The sequence below is a fragment of the Daucus carota genome, chromosome 2 (genome assembly GCF_001625215.2).
Source record: "Daucus carota subsp. sativus chromosome 2, DH1 v3.0, whole genome shotgun sequence".
NCBI lineage: Eukaryota > Viridiplantae > Streptophyta > Magnoliopsida > Apiales > Apiaceae > Daucus > Daucus carota.
In genome coordinates, this window is record NC_030382.2 from 27,238,259 (window position 1) to 27,255,977 (window position 17,719).

Below are 17,719 nucleotides of genomic sequence, written 5' to 3' on the forward strand. Positions count from 1 at the left end.
ACGGTCATATTTTATGGCTAATAATAACAGCTCACAATTTTCATTTGTAACACAATTTTTTTCATACACATATTTTCTTTCATATTTTTTTGTGATCATATATATATATTTCAAGAAATAGGTTCTAATTTGCTTCAATCTAAAGAGCTACAAATATGTGTTTCTTGGGCTCGACAATCTATTGATCCAATTACCAGTCGATATTCAAACAAAAATAATTTTTGGGGGTGAATTCATGAAGATTATACCCAAAATTGAGAGGTACTTAGGTGTACTTAAGAAATATGTTCGAAATAAGAGTAAACCAGAAGGATCCATTGCAGAAGGTTACCTTGCTGATGAATGTTTGACATTCTGTGCAAGGTTTCTCAATGATGGTGAAAAAAAACCGTTGAACGAAGCTCAAACCTCAAATGCAGAAAAAGGAGGGTATCCTATCGGTTTGGGGAAAATGAAAAAAAGGGAAAGATATACACTTACCTGAAGATACTTGGATTAATGCCCATCGTTACACTTTATTCAACTATAATGATAAGGAAGTGGAAGACTTAATTGAGTAAGTCATGCAATTTAATAAGTCCTGAAATCTTTCGCATTAAGTATATATAATACGATAATAATTTAAGAAAACTAAACTGGCATACTTGTTTTAATTTCAGAAAACATCATACGTTAATGGACAGTAATGCACAGTCCAAACGTTATAAAAGAGAAAGAGCACATATGGAAGAAGTATGTGAGTGGTTTAGAGATGAAATTAGAAAAAAACAAATGTTTCGAGGGAACTAGCTTCATTAGCAAAGGGGCCCAGACGAGAGGCTAAGCGGTTCAGTGGGTACATTGTGAATGGCTATAGGTTTCACAAAAAGCAGAGAGATCGCAAGTGCACGACACAAAACAGTGGTGTCTACTTGACAGCCCTGACCACTAGTTTTGCGAGTGCAAAAGACTCTGATCCATCAGTTGGCGAAGTTAGTTATTATGGATCAGTTGAAGAAATAGTAGAAGTTGACTACTGGGGAGCCTTTCGTGTTGTTTTATTTAAGTGTACTTGGTATAAAGATGAAAGATTCATTTGGTTATACTCGAGTTAATGTTAACCGAGTTTGTCAAAAAAATGACCCTTTTGTCTTGGCAACACAAGTGCAGCAGGTGTTTTACATTGGAGATCCCATTGAAAAAAATTTCAGTTATCCAACTAAGAAGCTGCCGAAGGAGGTTCATCATACATAAGGGGAGAATGATGAGGTTGAAGATGATATAAATTCTCAATTTTCTAATGACACAATATTTCAATCTTTAATAGAAGAACAAAATGAGGAGAGTACCTGGTTTAGAGACGATGTCCCTGCAACACAAATTCCCCATCCGTCATATCAACAAGAGGATTAGCTTTTCTGCACTCTTTAAGTACTTATTAAACCATTTAAGTTTTTTACATTATTCTCATTTGTTTGTTATTGTTTAGTTTGTTACGTGAATTGATTTTGTATTTATCTAGATCTGTATCTATATTGCGTATAGTATTGTTTGATTTGTTATATATACATGTCTCGATTAATTGTTATAGTCTGTTAATTAATTTAGTTTATGGTTTGAAGCAGTTTATGGTTTGAAGCGCAATAATTGTGTGATCTATAGTCTATTCGGCCTGTTTGGCCAAACTTTTACTTCTGGCTTCTCTACTAATAAGTCAGAAGCAACTTAGTCGTATAATTTGTGTAATTTTTTAACATATAAGTTAGAATATGAGAAGTTGAAATCTGAGAACTCTAATTAAACTTGGGTAAATAAAATGCAGTAAATGCAGTAAATAAAATGACGTAGATGGTCTCTTCTATTTTTTAGATGAGATGCATGCCACAGATGTCTTAGAAACTGCTACTTCTTTTTTTTCTTTTTTTTGGATTTTATTGTCATCATAGACTTGCTTTGTTCTATAGAAATTTATTGACCAATTTCTTTTACTATTTTAGTACAGGATGGACAGTGAAAAGGTCATCATTCGATTGCTCCACAGTGGTCAATTCATGAAGACTAAGTACATTGGTGACAAGTGTGAAATGTATGATGTCGAACGTGACTATTTCTCCTACTCTGTGCTGATGGAGTTTGTTAAGGAGCTGAAATATGATGAGATTGGAGGCGTGTACATTAAGCTCAGAGGCTGGAAGCTTGTAACAGATGATAAAGGTGTAACTGATGCAACTAATGGGAGAGCAGAAATTGATTTTTACATTGACAACAATGTCGACCCAAATGTGCCGCCAATGAAGCAAATGCAACCCCATGTCATTATAAGGCCAAAATCAAGCCCTTTTAAAGTGAAGGAAAAGAATGCCGAGAAGCGGACTTCTGTAACACTACAAAACATCAATGCTGAGAAAACACGGAGAATGAAGGACATGAATGTTGAGAAGGAACGACTATTAATCACAAAGAAAAAACTGGAGTTCAACCATGAAGATGCGAATCTTGTAACAGTGGAACCAAGTCCAAAAGTTATAGTGAATGACGTAGATGGAACTGGAACTAGTGCTGGACAAGCTTGTTTAGTCCAATCTGGAGGAGATAAAGAGATGGTAAAGCCAGTTGAAGGTGAGGGATGCAATGAGTACGAAATGCAACGGAACTTGAATGTTGCAAAAAATCAAGAGAAGCTTGCTGCCCTTGGAATACCTTTACTAACTAAGTCAGTTAGTGAAAAGGCCGAAAAAAGGGAATTGAAGCAACCAAATGAAGATGGTGGTGAAAGTGATTACCTTCCCACTAACGAAGATGCGGGTGAAAGTGAGAATGATGAGGCTGATATTGCTACTTCAAAGGTACAAGCTAAGCAAAATGATAGAAAAATATCAAATAAAAAAGTAATCTCAGAATAGTAGTTTATGTTTATTTGTTTTAAGGCTAAATACAAAAAAAATATAGTTTTAATTAGTTATAAGGCATAGTTCTAATATACTATCACAAGTGCCTTAAAACTAATTAAAACTAATTTTTTTCTTAAATAATATAAACAAATAAACATATACTACTATCCCTATTTCGTGTTGTAACAGTCCGGTGTACTTGTGCTAATTAGTTTTAATTAGTTTTAATACTTATGCTAATTACCAAAAAAATTAGTTTTAATTAGTTTTAAGGCACTTATGGTAACAGTTTTAATACTTGTAGAAAATTAAAAAGACCAAGAGGCAGAGAGTAGTTCAGAGCAGTACAAGGGGCCCAAGAACTCGTGGCCAAGCTGCTAAATTGGTGAATAAGGAAGCAGCTTCGGAGCCGCTTCCCAGAGAGGTATACTTTTAAATTAAAACATCAAATAAAAAGTTACTATTATATAGATTATAATTTGAGAAGGTTGTAACTTTTTTTAATTTCATTTTTATAGAAAAATGATGCACCCGTGCTTACTGCAAAAGAAAAGCTACAAGCTTTAAAATCTGTTCCTGGTTCCATGCTTGCTTATAATCAATTAAGAGAACGTGAGAAATCACAAATTGAGAAGGAGATCCCGGAGGGAGAGTCTGGAACGCAGCAAATGATGGCTGAATCAGGTAATTTTTTTTTCAATTAGTACAGTTGGCTCATTTCAATCATGTAAACTGTAACATGACAAATTGATAATGACAAGTATTAAGAGATACCCCTGGTGAAGCTTCGAAAAGAAAGAGGGGCAAGACCAAAATGAACCATGTTCATAACAGCACTGAAAAAAAAAACTTGTCACCCTCAATGATAAATTTCAACCTGTGTCGTGTGGAGGGAACAATTCAATTGCTGAATTGAGCAACTTTTTTGGGACAACTCTTAGGCAATTTGTGCGTCTTACTTGTGCTAGTTGGCATGCAGTCCCCGAAAAGGACCTGCTGTGGGAGTATGTCAAGGTTAATTAGTTTTAATTTCATTGTTTTTTTATTTGGTGCTCCTGTTTTCTGTGTTTTTCTTTATTTATGTAGTTTAAATGACTTTTTGCAGGACAAGTATATTATTCCGGAAGAGGCTAAATCATGGGTTTTTACAACCATGAGTGATCAGTTTAGGAGCCACAAAAGCCGAATTAAGCGAAATTATTACACCAAGTATGCAACGGATGAGGAGAGGTTGGAGAATAGGCCGAGGGACGTTTCTCTTGAAGACTGGAAGATTCTCTTAGCTTATTGGAGTGACGAAAAAGTTAAGGTACAAAGTGTTAATTACTTAATTCTATATTCCCTTATTATGTGCCCATTGTCACTAATTAATATACTAATATTGATCGTGTTTGTTCCAATAGGACACACCAAGAAAGAATATCATTGCACATCAAAAAGTAAGAGAGCCACATACCACTGGGCCCAGGACTTTCGCGCAAGTTATATACAACATGGTAAAAAATATAATCACTAATTAACATGGTTTAATTCTAATCATCCTGAATAATTGTTTAGAATTATGACTACACTGATCTATGTTTTTATTTAATGGAATTCAGCAACTCGAAAGACTTGATAAATTGCCCATTGGTATTGAGGATGATGAAGCGGAAGAGATTTTAAAAATTTCTGATGCTGATGTCTATTTGAAGACACGTATACGAGATACGGCCCGCGAGTATAAGTTAACAAAGGAAGAAGCTGAAGTGCTTGACAAAAGAATTGTAAGTTCTCTTTCTGGAATTCAAGTTCACTTTCATTTCAAAGTCAGTCCATTAGTCCATAGTTCAAGTTCATTAGTTTTTTTGACTTATTTGCATATGCTCTGTCCTTTATTTGCATATGTTATGTCCTCTAATTTTTCCCACACATGGTGTATTTTTTTGACTTATTTGCATATGTTATGTCCTCTGATTTTGCTTTCTTCCTAGAAAAATGTCGAAGAAACTCTAAAGACCGATGGTGCTGAGGCTGCTAATAAGTTGGTACATGACAAGAACAAAAACCGTCTTACCTGATTGGAAGGCTTATTCGCAAGAAAGAGGAAAAGAAACAAAAGGCGGCTTTAGGAACAACACGTACATTATCGGTTCCAGGACATGAGTATGCCAAAATCCGGGCTGATATTGAGAAAGAGCTGGAAGAAAAACTTGAACAGAAGTTTCAAGACATGGTGAAAAAATTGGCAGAGCAGAATCCGGGTTTGAAGATCAACCTCGATGAGTCCAACAAGTCGAGAGAAGCAGAAGTAGAAGCTGAGTCTGTTGGGACTGATCATGAGTAGTTATGCTTGTCGCAATTCTACTCTCTTTTGGTTAAAATTAACTCGGTTAACTCTAGTAATTAACTCATGTTTATGATGTATTTACTTTTAAGCGCCGGTACTTGTTTTGGTGTGGTTGCCGGTTGGTATAGCTAGGCTTCGACCTCTGTTTTGGTACTTATTGGAATTGTGTTTGTTGTTGGATATTGGTTGGTAAATTTGAAATGGGGAAGTGCTATTTTCAAATGTTATATTGCCTTTTTTTTCCCTATAAAGTGTTGGCAAAGAGTCTTGTAAAGTGTAGCTATTTTTATAAATGGATCATATTTCACTGTTGCTAAATATCAAAAAATGTTGGTAATGATATAAAAAATGTAGGTAAAGGTAGAAAGGTTTGTATAAAAATGTAACCATAACCAACAAGATGTTGCCATTGATAGCTTAGTTTTTCAAAGTTTAATGTTACAGTAGCACAAATGGTGTTACCATAGACCTATAGTTACATCTCATTTAGTGTTACCAAAACAAATAAAAGTGTAGGCATAGAGGTGTATGGTTACACTTTTTGAGGTGTAACCAAAAAATGACAATGGGTTACCCTAGACCCCTATGGTAGCATCGATTTTAGTTACGATCCTATTTTGTGAAAAAGTGTTACCATAGCCCTTTTTTGCACTTTCAGCAACACTTTCTGGCCTTTATTCACACTTTTTTGGCTGTTGCAATAGGCCACTTATGGTGTAGTGAGTGTATCCCCTGCCTCAGAAATGGCCGGTCCCTCTCATCTAAAATCTCCTCACCCCTTGCATGTCTTCTCTAAATCTCTATCTTCTTCTTCATAGTGTCCTCTACTATAATGCATTCTAAACATTTCCCAGAGGGGGGAAATGTCTATCTTGACACGCTTTTGGGAACACTTTTTGACCTTGGGACATACAGGAAGCTCTATAGTTATCGACATTAATCAATGAATTTTCAGTTCATATTTGTCCTGAACAGGTGACAAACTCTACTTCTTTCTTATTATCTCCTACAAAATTTACTAGTTCACTATCTCATTACCCAAATAAGAATTAATTCTGACATCCAGCCTGCATATTACTCAAAATGCATAAAAAATATACTTAAACATGATAGTTTCTGAATATGTTTGTCAACGAGCTTGTTGAACTAGACAACTTAAAGGAAGGCCTGGTATATTTGTAGTTGAACTAGTAGCCAATTCCTCGATAATATTCATCATGGATTAGCCAACTTCAGGACTGGATGCCATAGCTGGTGCAATCATGATGAGAACAGTTAGCATTACTGCAGACACGGGGATGATAGTTGTTTGCACTATCCATCAACCGAGCATCGACATTTTTGAAGCTTTCGATGAGGTGATAGTTACTTTTAGAAACAGACTAGAAAATTCCTCAATAGAATTTGTCTGTATTCTTATTATTATGTGCATATATAAATTCTGCAATTACGGCTAGTGTAGTTAATCCTGTGATTGATTTTGCTTCTCCACTGGATGGTTATGGACATGGAAGGTTAGTGACTATACCATTAGATAGCTTAAGTAACTATAAAGATGTTGATAAAAATTTGACTACTCACAATAACATTACAAAAACATTACTTGTTTCAACTTACTGCACAACAGAATTGCACAATTATTTTAAATAGTCAAAAAAAATTTAATTAAATCGACCATTGTAATAAAATGTTAGTGATGGCCAAGGATTTGACAGCCGCTAGAAATGAGCTTTCTGAAAATATGCAAATTGATGGAATTTTGAATAGTTTGCCGAGCTCACTCAACCACTCTAAGGTTGAATGACACCATCAAAAATGTATCTCAACTTTCGGCGGCTTTAGCTATGGAACATGATTTGGTGAACAGCCGTAGGCGGTTGGAATTGAATTTGGCTCAAGGAGAGGAGCAACAAACTAAATTAAAGTCAAACGACCAAAACAGAGGTCAAGAAAGACTAGACCCTTCAAAAGGAAGATGTTTTAAGCCACACCAACAAAAGAAGAAGTTTCCTCTTGGAAGTTGTTATAATTGCGGAAAGTATGGACACTTTAAAAATGATTATCCCGAAAATCAAGAAGAAGTTGATGAGAAGGTCCAAGAACAGAAAGGACCAAATAAACGTGAATTTGTGGGAGTTATTGAGTGCAATGCTGGTCATGTTGCTACAATTATTGATGGATGGTGGATTGATTCCGGTGCAACCCGTCATATTGCAAAGACTAAAAAAATTTGATTGAGTGTCAAGAATTGAAGAAGGGAGAGCAAAGAATTTTTATGGGCAATAATACCTACTTGGACGTGGTAGGAATTGGTACATACAAGTTGGATCTTGAGGATAGTGTGATGTTTCTCAAGAATGTAATGTTTGCTCCAAGCATGAGGCGTAATCTTGTTTCTGTTCCTGCACTCTTAAAAAATGGGTTGGAGGTGCGTTTTTATAACAAACGGGTTTCCATTAGGAAAGATAAAAAGATATATGCAATGGGCAAGTATGAGCCCGATCATGAGTTATTTAAATTATGAAGTGTGTTGCAAGGTTGGGAATAATCGGTAGTTGGTATAAGCTCAAACATGAGCCGTTTTTATTACTGTAATAATGGGTATTTGTGAGCCCAAATTTGTTTTTGAAGTTGATGTTGAAAATTATTAATTAAATAATAGAAATTATTTTTATTTGTTTATGACATATTATTGTAATATGTGAGAAAAGTGGGAGTTAGATAGATATTTATTAAATAAGTCAAGTGGGAAAGATGGTAATGTTGACATAATTAATAAATATATAAAGAATTAATTAAAAGGATTTGTAAAATATATGGATTGTAAGTTACAAATCTAATTATTAATGAATTAGAATTATGATATTTAGTTATACGTGTGAGTTATTATTGTGGGAGTTACAGTATTTTATCAATTATATATAGAGAATCATGGGGATTTTATGTATATTAAGGGGTGGAGATAAAGTTAAGAAAGCCTATAAATAGTTAAGAATATTTTATTGAAAAGGCACACTTGGAGTTGCTTGTTCTAGTTTTTATCGGAACCCCTTATTCTAAATATTGTTTCTCATACTTGTAAGTAGTTTAATCTTTGTAGATTCCAACAGCAATACCCTTCAAATGAGCAAATCTTCCATCTTCTTCACATTATCAATATAAATTGCGAGTTCATGCTCAATAAAAATCTTCTCCATACAACTAAATTCGTTAGAATAAAAATCAACTACAATGAGTCAAATGCACCAAATGAATCGCGTTGATCCAAAGTAGCCATACAAATTAGCAACTAAGAATTCGTCTCATTAAAACGGACATCAAACACTGTAAGTTGCATATCCATAACAACATTAAAACAATCGTAAGTATAATAATGTTCATATGTGATTCCTCTTTTTGTCATGTTTGATTTGGGTTAATGAATGGAGCTATCATGTTCAACTTATCTATACCATGCTTTTCACAAAAAGAAAAGATCTTCTTTCTGAAGAGGAACTCATCCATCAAGTCTAAACTTCTGCAATTGTCATTTAGCTGATTTCACTAATGAAATAGCATTCAAGATATCTTGATATTTTCTTTTTTGTGCTTTTGTCAAAGATTCGGTTAGCCCAAAAATGTGCAACATCAAATGCAAATAGAATACAAAATCAAATAACGTAAATATATTTGAAGACCATTTCCTTGATGTTTTTACACATGTTTTTCACCCATCTTTTAAACATAATCAGCACATCAATAACATCTGATGTGCTAGAAATAAAACTTTTAAATCGCAAGCGCACGATCACCGTTTTAATATTTAAGATTCGTCCACAGAGATTAAAATTATTTTCGCGACCTCTTATTTAAAATCTAGGCGAATTAGAACAAAGTTTTGGAATTTCGATGTATTTAGAAATCAATCTAAATTTAAGCTAAAATTAAACTCACAAGTTCTAGGTTTTAAAATTAAATTAATGAAGCATACTTTCTTTAGAAATAAACTAACAATAATGTACCCCTATTTCATTAAAATAAAACAAACTAAAAGTCCAAAACATGACTTGATATAAAAATCAGTCTGACTCTTCCTACAGCTACGACTCAAGGCTAAAACTTAGATATACTACATGTTTATGAAATCAAAACTCTGGGGAAACAACTCTGTACTATGACCCAAAACTCAGTGACTAACTCGACGACTCAGGAGTAAAAGAACTCAAACTCAGCGATTTGACTCAACAAATCAGCAAAACAGAGAAGCAACAGAAAGGAAAACAAGCGACTCAGATAAACATCTCAGCCTAGGCTCGACACAACTACTCCGCAAATTACAATTGAAACACAGCAGAAATTAAAACAAAAACGCAGCAAGAAAACTCAAAAACTGAAGACATACTTGACTCGACTCAGCAGTGACTCGCCAGAAAGAACTCGGCGAAAACAGGGACTAACGACTCAAGCTGTAAACTCTGGTGACTCGCGACTCACTAGCAACTAAGACTCTGCAACTACGAAACTGACTCGACAAACGCAGCAGCAGCAAGAACTCGACTCCAACAAAAACAGAACAAACTCAGTACACACAACTAAACCCAGACTCGAGCTCGGCGAATAGACTCAGCAGAGCAGAGGACGAAACTCGGCATAAATCGCAGCAAACATAACTCAACTCAGACTCTAACTAAACAAAAACGGAACTAAAATCGCAGCAAAAGCACAGCCAACTCGGTAACTCAGTACATCAGACTCAGCAACAGAAAGAAAAACGCAGCAAACAGAACATATAAAAACAAATCGAAACCAGACAACGTTGCGACTCGGCAGAACTCAGGCCAGAAACAGCTCGACCAACGAACTCGACGGCAAATGGGACTCAGAAAATGACTCAGTTTTCGACATAAATCAAGCCAACAAGAACAGAACTCGGAGCTAAACTCAGACAAAACGCAGCAATACACAAAACTAAACTAAGCTTCAAACCATAGCAACTCGGTCGAACAAATCGAGAAGGAAAGCAGGAAAAACAGGGGACCCTGGGTTTGGTTTAGACAAAACTAAGAAAAGGTGGGTTTCGGCTGTCTTAAAAAGAAAAGGAACTGGGTTTGTTTTAATTAAAAGAAAGAAACAGGGGATGGTTTTAAATAAAACAGGGGATAGATGTTAAAAACTAAATGAGAGGCAGAACAAATCTATTCACTAAAACGGACCGGTAAACAAGTATAATATTTTATAAACATATTGGAAAAATCGACTGCAACATAAACCTTAATATAGTGTAAACTTCAAATCTAAAGCCAACTCTCACACAAATTATATTTTGTGTAAGAATTTGCTAATTCTCTAAAAATTAAATCTAAATATAAAGAGAATTACAACTAATCAATGGCTCCTTCCAATCTACAAACAACTTTGAATTCTTTTGTAGTTAGAGGAAGATTTCATAGCCAAAGTAAACATAAAGAACAAGAATGTAAGAACAATATGAAATCTTGCATTAAAATATTAAAATGTGTTTACAAAAGGAGAGAGCATACAAATTAAAACTAGATCTAGACTAGAAAAAAGGAGGCTACTAAAAAGAGAAAATCCTAGGTAGGTTGAAACATGATGGGGATGTGTGTATTTATAGGGGGAAATTAGGGTAGAGGGGGGTGTAGGTGTCCCATCTAGATGCTTCCCATGAGAATATTCCCCTATGATCCTTTTCTTCCATCTTTTTCTTCTTTTTGCTTTATTCTTTTATTTCTTCAAGCTTTTGCAATTTTCCTAAAAAAAAAGACAAATAAACAAATAAATAAGTGAGAACAAGCAATAATTAGGCATTTAAAATATACAAAAATATGCACTTATCAAACTTCCCCATGCCTATATTTTGCTCGTCCTCGAGTAAAATCAAAAGAAAAGAAAATAAACTAAGAAAACTAGATGCGATTCCTAGGCTCCTTTTCGTAGGCGTGACGGGTGATTTTAGGTTCACCAACCCGTTAAACTCGTAGACGATCTCTACAAGAGGAGTTTTGTCTCCTAAGGGTTTACAGAAGATATACCCATAAAATCTTTGAGACATTCTAGCAAGTGTCTACTCGACTCTACTCTAATTTCGTTGGTGTTAACAAAAAGCGTTTTTAAGGAAAATACGACTTAAAGACTCATCTACTAATAATCAAGATACAGTTGTCTCTAATCTACTTGCATCGACACAAAGATTTACTAGAAATCCAAGGAGTGTAAGTAATTTAAGGCCTTTGATGGATCCTAATTGTCTAAGAACACTTTCTCTTTTTCAACCAATTTTGAACTGACCCAATCTCTATCGAAACAAATATCTAGCCCAACTTCACAAACTCTTTTTTTTTTCTTTCTTTTTTTTTTCTTTTTTGCATTGACTTTATTTTGTCCGTTTTCTTAGGCAAACAATGTTACCCATGTAGCGAGCTTTAGGTCAGTGACTCCCAAACCAAACAGTCTTAGGGCACTAGGTTTTGAAATCCCCCTACGGACTTAATTGCTCGAGTAACAAAGGCCACAAAACGAGACTAGCCAATCTACTTTTGCCCATTTATCTAAAGATTTTATCTATAAAGAACAATGGGTATTGAAGTAGTTATTCCTTTTCTTTTTTATCTCTTTTTTTTTTCTTTTCTTTCTTCTTTTTTTTTTCTATTTTTTTTCTCTTTTTTTTTTTTATTCGCAAAGGTTCGATTCGACATTGTTTCAACATGTGGGTTCTCTCTCAGGTATCGAATAATATCACTAGACAATCTCTCCATCAAAGGTCTTGTGCAAATGTGTGTGCCATCTTGGAAATACGAGTACAAATCGGTCGATACAAGTTTCAAAAAGACAACCTTACTCAACTACGTTCAAATTATCTAAAAGACACTACATATATATACTTTTCGAAAATATGCTAAACACCAACTACTCCTAAAGTTCGAGTGAGGGAAAGACAACTTAGCTAAAAGAATCTCTATTTTTGGATTTTCTAATTTTTTTCATTTTTTAGGGATTTTCATTTTTTTAAGAATTACACTAAAGCCCTCCCCATACCTAAATCATGCATTGTCCTCAATGTATGCAAAAGAGAGAATTAAAATGAGAGAGTAAAGAGGAAAAATACCTGAATAGGAGATGAAGGGGATTTTTATTAACACTAACACGACCCACACACTCACACATTTCCTTCCCCATACCTGAACTTCACGAGGGAAGGTTCGAAGACCGAAGCGAATCAGCCAATTCCGGAAGGAAATATGGGAGGAAGCTTCGAGAAAGAGTCAAAATGTGTGCGAAAATTTTTAGGCACGAAGACTTTCTCTAGCACATGACCATCGTTCATCCCTATAGGACAAGTATCACTAATGTTCTTCCTAAACCAACTTAATGCTTCTTTATTATCAAGCAAATTAGAGATTATGCCATTTTGGTCATAGGATAAATCACTAGGAACGATGTAAGAAACGGTGTCATCTCTTCCTAAGGCACTATGTGAATGATGAAACAACGAGTCAAATGTCGGTGGTTCACCTACATGACTCTCTAAAGCGGGCCTAGGGCAAACACTAACAATCTCGGGTGGAGTCTCCCATTTTGAACAAATATCGTTCAATTCTCCTAACAACTCCTCCGAGGTCAACTCCTTCAAAGACTCGCGATAGTCTCTATTATTCTCGTGGTTGACTTTGAAATCCTCACTTAGAAGAGACTCAATCTCACTATCCTCAAAACTAGACCATGTGACAAACTTGTTGACCACATTAACCCCTATAGGTTGCTCATAAAGCTCATTGGGTTCTTTTCCTACATTGAAAATGTTTAAGTCTATGGTCATGTTTCCAAAAGTGAGCTTCATTGAACCATTCCTACAATTAATTAAGGCATTGGATGTAGCAAGAAAAGGTCGTCCTAAAATTATAGGAATTTGGTTCTTAGGATTCGAGACGGGTTGAGTCTCGAGAACAACAAAGTCAACGGGAAAGATAAAATCACCGATTTTTATCAACACATCCTCAATAATCCCCTTAGGCATTTTTATAGAACGATCGGCAAGTTGAAGGGTCATATTGGTGGTCTTGAGATCCCCTAAACCTAGGGCTTGGTAGACCGAGAAAGGAAGAAGATTCACACTCGCTCCTAAATCAAGTAAGGCCTTATTTATGAAAGTATCGCCTATGACACAAGAAATTGTAGGACAACCGGGGTCCTTATATTTCACGGGAATTTGATTCGAGAGAATCGAGCTTACTTGCGAGGTCAAAAAGGCTTTCTTAGGAACATGGGTGGTTTTCTTATGGGTACATAAATCTTTTAGACACTTGGCATAAGAAGGAACTTGTTGAATGGCATCTAAAAGAGGAATGTTTATCTTGACTTGTTTAAAAACCTCTAGAATTTGTTCCATTTGGGCCGATTGTTTAGGGCGAATGAGTCTTTGCGGGTAAGGAACCCTTGGCTTGTAAACTTCTTCGTTGGGCTTTTGAGAAATGGGCCCAGGACTAGGTTCACTCATGGACTCACGGATTCGAGAACATTCGGGCTTATCATGATTAGTGCTAGACAAAGAAGGATTTTGTTTAGGAATCGACTCCTCATTTTCATTCACGTGCTCACCTACTTTGTTATCCACTTGGTTTCCCGACCTTAGAGAGATAATCGCATTAACATTCTCGGTAGGTCTTTGATTGAGAGGAAACTTAGGATTGACCTCGGGTTGACTTGGGAATTTGTTCTTCTCTCGCTCACACAACGCGCTAGCTAATTGACCCAATTGGGCCTCTAACTTAGACACGGCTTGCACATTAGAATGCAAAATTTGCCTATCTTGGGTTAGGGTTGTCATGAAGGTTTGTTGTGATTGAGTCAAATTAGTTTGCGATTTAACTAAGGCTTCCAAACTCTTTTCTAAAGAATTGAGGCGTTTATCCGAATCATTAAAACCGGGAGGATTCAAAGGAGTTTGAATTGGGTTATGACATGAATTTGGACCTTGATTTGGGTAAGAGTTTGGGTTGGGCCTTTGTTGAAAATTTTGTTGAGGAGTTGGAAAAGAATTTGGCCCTTGGTTCATTTGAAAATTGGGTTGAGGAACTTGACAATTTTGACCTTGGGTCCATGAGAAATTTGGGTGATTTCTCCACCCGAGATTATAAGTGGGTGCAAACGCATCATTCCTAGAATTTTGGAACATCGCATTTACTTGTTCAAGTTCGTGCGAAGGTTGGGCTCCGGGATTTTGATAATTGTAATTAGGGAGCATCGACATTTGTGTGGGAGATTTACTAGTTTCTAAAGCTTCAAGTCTCCTAGTTAGGGTGGCTAGTTTGGCATCGGTTGCCACATTATTTCCTATCGAATGCAAACCCCTAGCACTAGACGACTGATTTGACTTTTTGGGCTCCCTAGTTGACTCCCACATCATAGTCTTTTCCGCTAAATCCTCGAAAAATTCCCACCCTTGATCCTCATCTTTTTCCATGAATTTACCTTGGCACATAGACTCTAATAACGCAGTGGTTTGACTATCTAAGGCCTCGTAAATTATCTTGCAAAGTCTCCATTTTTCTATTCCGTGGTGGGGGCATTGTGAGAGAAGATTTTTGAAGCGGTTAAAGAAAATCCAAAAAGACTCATTTTCCTTTTGATGAAATTGATTTATTTCATTTGTAATTCGAGTAGTCTTATGATTTGGAAAATACTTTTTAAGAAATACCACAACGAACCCCTCCCACGTGGAGATAGAATTAACGGGAAGACTATATAGCCATTTTTTAGCATTCTCCTTAAGCGCAAAATTAATGAGCCTAAGTCTAATTGAATCTTCCGTTAATTGGTGGAGCTTTTGGAGGGAACAAACTTCCTCGAATTCTTGAATGAAAAGATAAGGATCCTCACTTTCACTCCCTAAAAACTTAGGCAACATGCTAATGTGATGTGCCTTAATTTCGAAATTATTCCCATTAACGGGAGGAAGGGTGATGCACGATGGTTGAGCGGAACGGGATGGGTAACAACGGTCTTTAAGAGACAACGCCATGTTTACTATCGGTTCGCTAGCTTCTATGGGTTCGGAGTCCGAAGAGGATGAAGAAGGAATTTCGATGATCGGTCTAATTAATCTAGATGATTCGTTCCTAACCCAAGTAGTTCGCATAAACTAGATAGTAAACACGTAGCAAATAAGTGCGAAGAAATAAAACAAACAAAAGAAAGGGTGTAAAAGTGAAAGAAAAACTTAATTCTAGGGTTCCCTAATAAAAATGAACTAGACCTTGCTCCTAATGTTAAGGACCACCAAAAACTTGATAAATCCAAAATTATTCGGACCGGTCTGGCCAGTTTGGAGCAGGCATTGCCAAGAGGCCAATCTCCGCGCTTAGACACCAAACCTTAATCGGCCAGGTAAGCTTTCGCTTGCCTTAGACACCGAAAAGTCGGGATAATTAAAGATTACCTCGTTCTTTAGGTACCTTCCTAATTGAGCGCGAAACCTAGGGCTAATGTCTAATTCAATTTTATTAAAAGGCTAGGGAATGCAGAATGAAGAATTAAATCGTTGTGGGCTAATCGTTGTTGTCTTTTGCAAAAATGTCGAGGTCAAAGTCTGGCAACCGACCCCCTCCTTTCACAGCCGATGATGATGATCTGGCCATCCTGGGGACCACTGCTGCCCCAGTGAGAGGCTTCATGGCGGACGCTCGCAAAGGGTACAAGCCACCATTAAAAGAGTCTGCGCCCAAGAAGCCTAAGCTCGTAGACGAGGCGGCAGAGGCATCCAAGAAGTCCAGCGACCCGACCCCTTCAGTTCCAGCCTCTCATCCTACGGGCGGGGTCGCCTCCACCTTCGTGAAGTATGGGCTCGCCAATGCTAGCGAGCCCGAGGTCTTGACTTGGACCACGCCCCCTTGGACGAAAATAATCTATCCTTACCAAGATTTTGGGGTAGGCGTGGCTCCGTCAGGCCTCGCATACTCGCGAGGTGAAGGGCATGATCACAGCCAAGGACAAGGCCGAGAAGGATGCGAAGGCCCTAAAGCTGAAGGTCCTGGATCATACAAACGAGATCAACCGGCTGAAGAAGGAGCACAAGGATGCCCTCGAGAAAGCTAAGGCCTTGCTGACCACTGAACTCAATGATTCCAAGAAGAATCTGGGGGTCGTTGAGCGGGCCCTTACCGAGGCGGAGAAGGCTCGGGATGCGGCCGAGGCTGAACAACGGATCCTCGCAGATGAGCTCGCTACTTTGAAGACTGATAAGTGGTATTTATACACACTTATAGGCCTTCATTTCCACTTAAATTGGTTGGTTGTACTTAAGTGTTTAGTGTCTTTTGATGTGTTTTTAGTGTTTTTCTGTGCAGGTCACGAGTTGAGGTGATGAAGTGATTTTCTTTCATTTTAGGTTGTTTTTGGTGCATTAATTGCAAGAATAGAGAATTGTGGATTCATCACGACTTGGGATTTTGTGGGTACATCTTCTACAAACCCTCACGAGAACACACTCGTCCACTAGAGCTGTCTAGGGGTTTAAAGGGCTTGTTGCATGTGCTAAATGCAACCGTGATCACCTACGGAAGTGGTACTAGAGCGAGGAAGGGCATGCACGCGAGAACGAGCTGAAAACGAAGAAACGGACTGCCAGTGGCAGACACTAGCGCGCCCGCGCTAGTGTCTAGCGCGCCCGCGCTAGTCCAAAGTCAGGAAGCGCGCCTGCGCCTGATTAGCGCGGCCGCGCCCAGCCGAATTGTTCCGGGCCGATTTTTGAAGCTTTTCTGAGGGAATTGAGCAGCGGTCGAGGCCCGGTTGACTTGGTCAATGTATTTTATTTTCTCATGTGTAAAACCCTAGCCTCCAAGTAGTAGAGAAAAAAAAAGAAGAACAATATCATAGTTTAGTTTTTTGTAATCAAGCACATTATCAGTTTTGTAGTGGATCGTTCTTCGCGAGGAAGTGACAGTTTCGAGCGAGATCGTGAACATCAATTCTGTAACATTGTGTTCTTTATTATTAATTCAAGCACTTTTATTCCGCTTAATTCTCGTATTTTATTTATCATGTTTTCATTAAAACCCATGATGTCGATTAGTTCGATTATGAACTAACCGCCTTCATGGGATTCTAATGGATTTATCGATGTAGTCTAGTAACGAATATTAATTGATTGATTATGTGACGTACGTTGATTTCTTTGCATGAGCCGTGCTTATTCTTCTTAGGAGCGTAGCTAACTTCTAAGTTGTTTGTTAATTCTTTCTGAAGCGAGAGTGGATGATTGAATTTAGAACTATGCCATGTAAACATAGGATTATGAGAATGAAGCATAATTTGTGGTAGACTTGAACTATTTTTATCACCCTGTGTAATCACGATAGACGACTTGCTATTAAACCTCTCTGCTTACACTACCGCTATAGAGATATAGGGTCTGAGCTTTGTTGGTGTCCATGAGATCTCTGTCTTAATTGTGGATTTTGATTGGTATGATATGTGTGCAACGAGAGTTGGCATGTATTACTTTCGTGTTGTCTGATTAGGATCA

General features: G+C 37.1%; 2 protein-coding genes and 1 long non-coding RNA gene across 3 annotated transcripts; all 3 read left to right on the forward strand.

Annotated features, from left to right (window-relative positions):
- Nucleotides 1–1,982: 1,982 nt before the first annotated feature.
- LOC108205913 (uncharacterized) lies at nt 1,983–3,574 on the forward strand. The gene is made up of 3 exons (XM_064086804.1): nt 1,983–2,825; nt 3,175–3,294; nt 3,389–3,574. The coding sequence occupies exons 1-3, from the start codon at nt 1,983–1,985 to the stop codon at nt 3,572–3,574; spliced, it is 1,149 nt and encodes a 382-aa protein (XP_063942874.1).
- Nucleotides 3,575–3,638: 64 nt separating this feature from the next.
- On the forward strand, nt 3,639–4,428 carry LOC135150585 (uncharacterized). Its single transcript, XR_010288723.1, has 3 exons — nt 3,639–3,884; nt 3,976–4,179; nt 4,274–4,428. It is a non-coding gene; the product is annotated as an uncharacterized LOC135150585 (long non-coding RNA).
- Nucleotides 4,429–7,043: 2,615 nt separating this feature from the next.
- LOC135150483 (uncharacterized) lies at nt 7,044–7,723 on the forward strand. Its single transcript, XM_064086805.1, has 2 exons — nt 7,044–7,395; nt 7,506–7,723. Exons 1-2 carry the CDS (start codon nt 7,044–7,046, stop codon nt 7,721–7,723), a joined length of 570 nt encoding a protein of 189 aa, XP_063942875.1.
- The last annotated feature ends 9,996 nt before the right edge of the window (nt 7,724–17,719 follow it).

What these genes read in the sequence shown, in the direction of transcription:
- LOC135150483 (XM_064086805.1), top strand. Translation starts at nt 7,044, where the DNA reads ATGGAACATGATTTGGTGAACAGCCGTAGGCGGTTGGAATTGAATTTG. An exon ending in TGGATGGTGGATTGATTCCG is followed by an intron (nt 7,396 to 7,505) that starts GTGCAACCCGTC and finishes TGGACGTGGTAG; the next exon opens with GAATTGGTACATACAAGTTG.
- LOC108205913 (XM_064086804.1), top strand. Translation starts at nt 1,983, where the DNA reads ATGGACAGTGAAAAGGTCATCATTCGATTGCTCCACAGTGGTCAATTC. An exon ending in CTGATATTGCTACTTCAAAG is followed by an intron (nt 2,826 to 3,174) that starts GTACAAGCTAAG and finishes TAATACTTGTAG; the next exon opens with AAAATTAAAAAGACCAAGAG. An exon ending in CGGAGCCGCTTCCCAGAGAG is followed by an intron (nt 3,295 to 3,388) that starts GTATACTTTTAA and finishes TCATTTTTATAG; the next exon opens with AAAAATGATGCACCCGTGCT.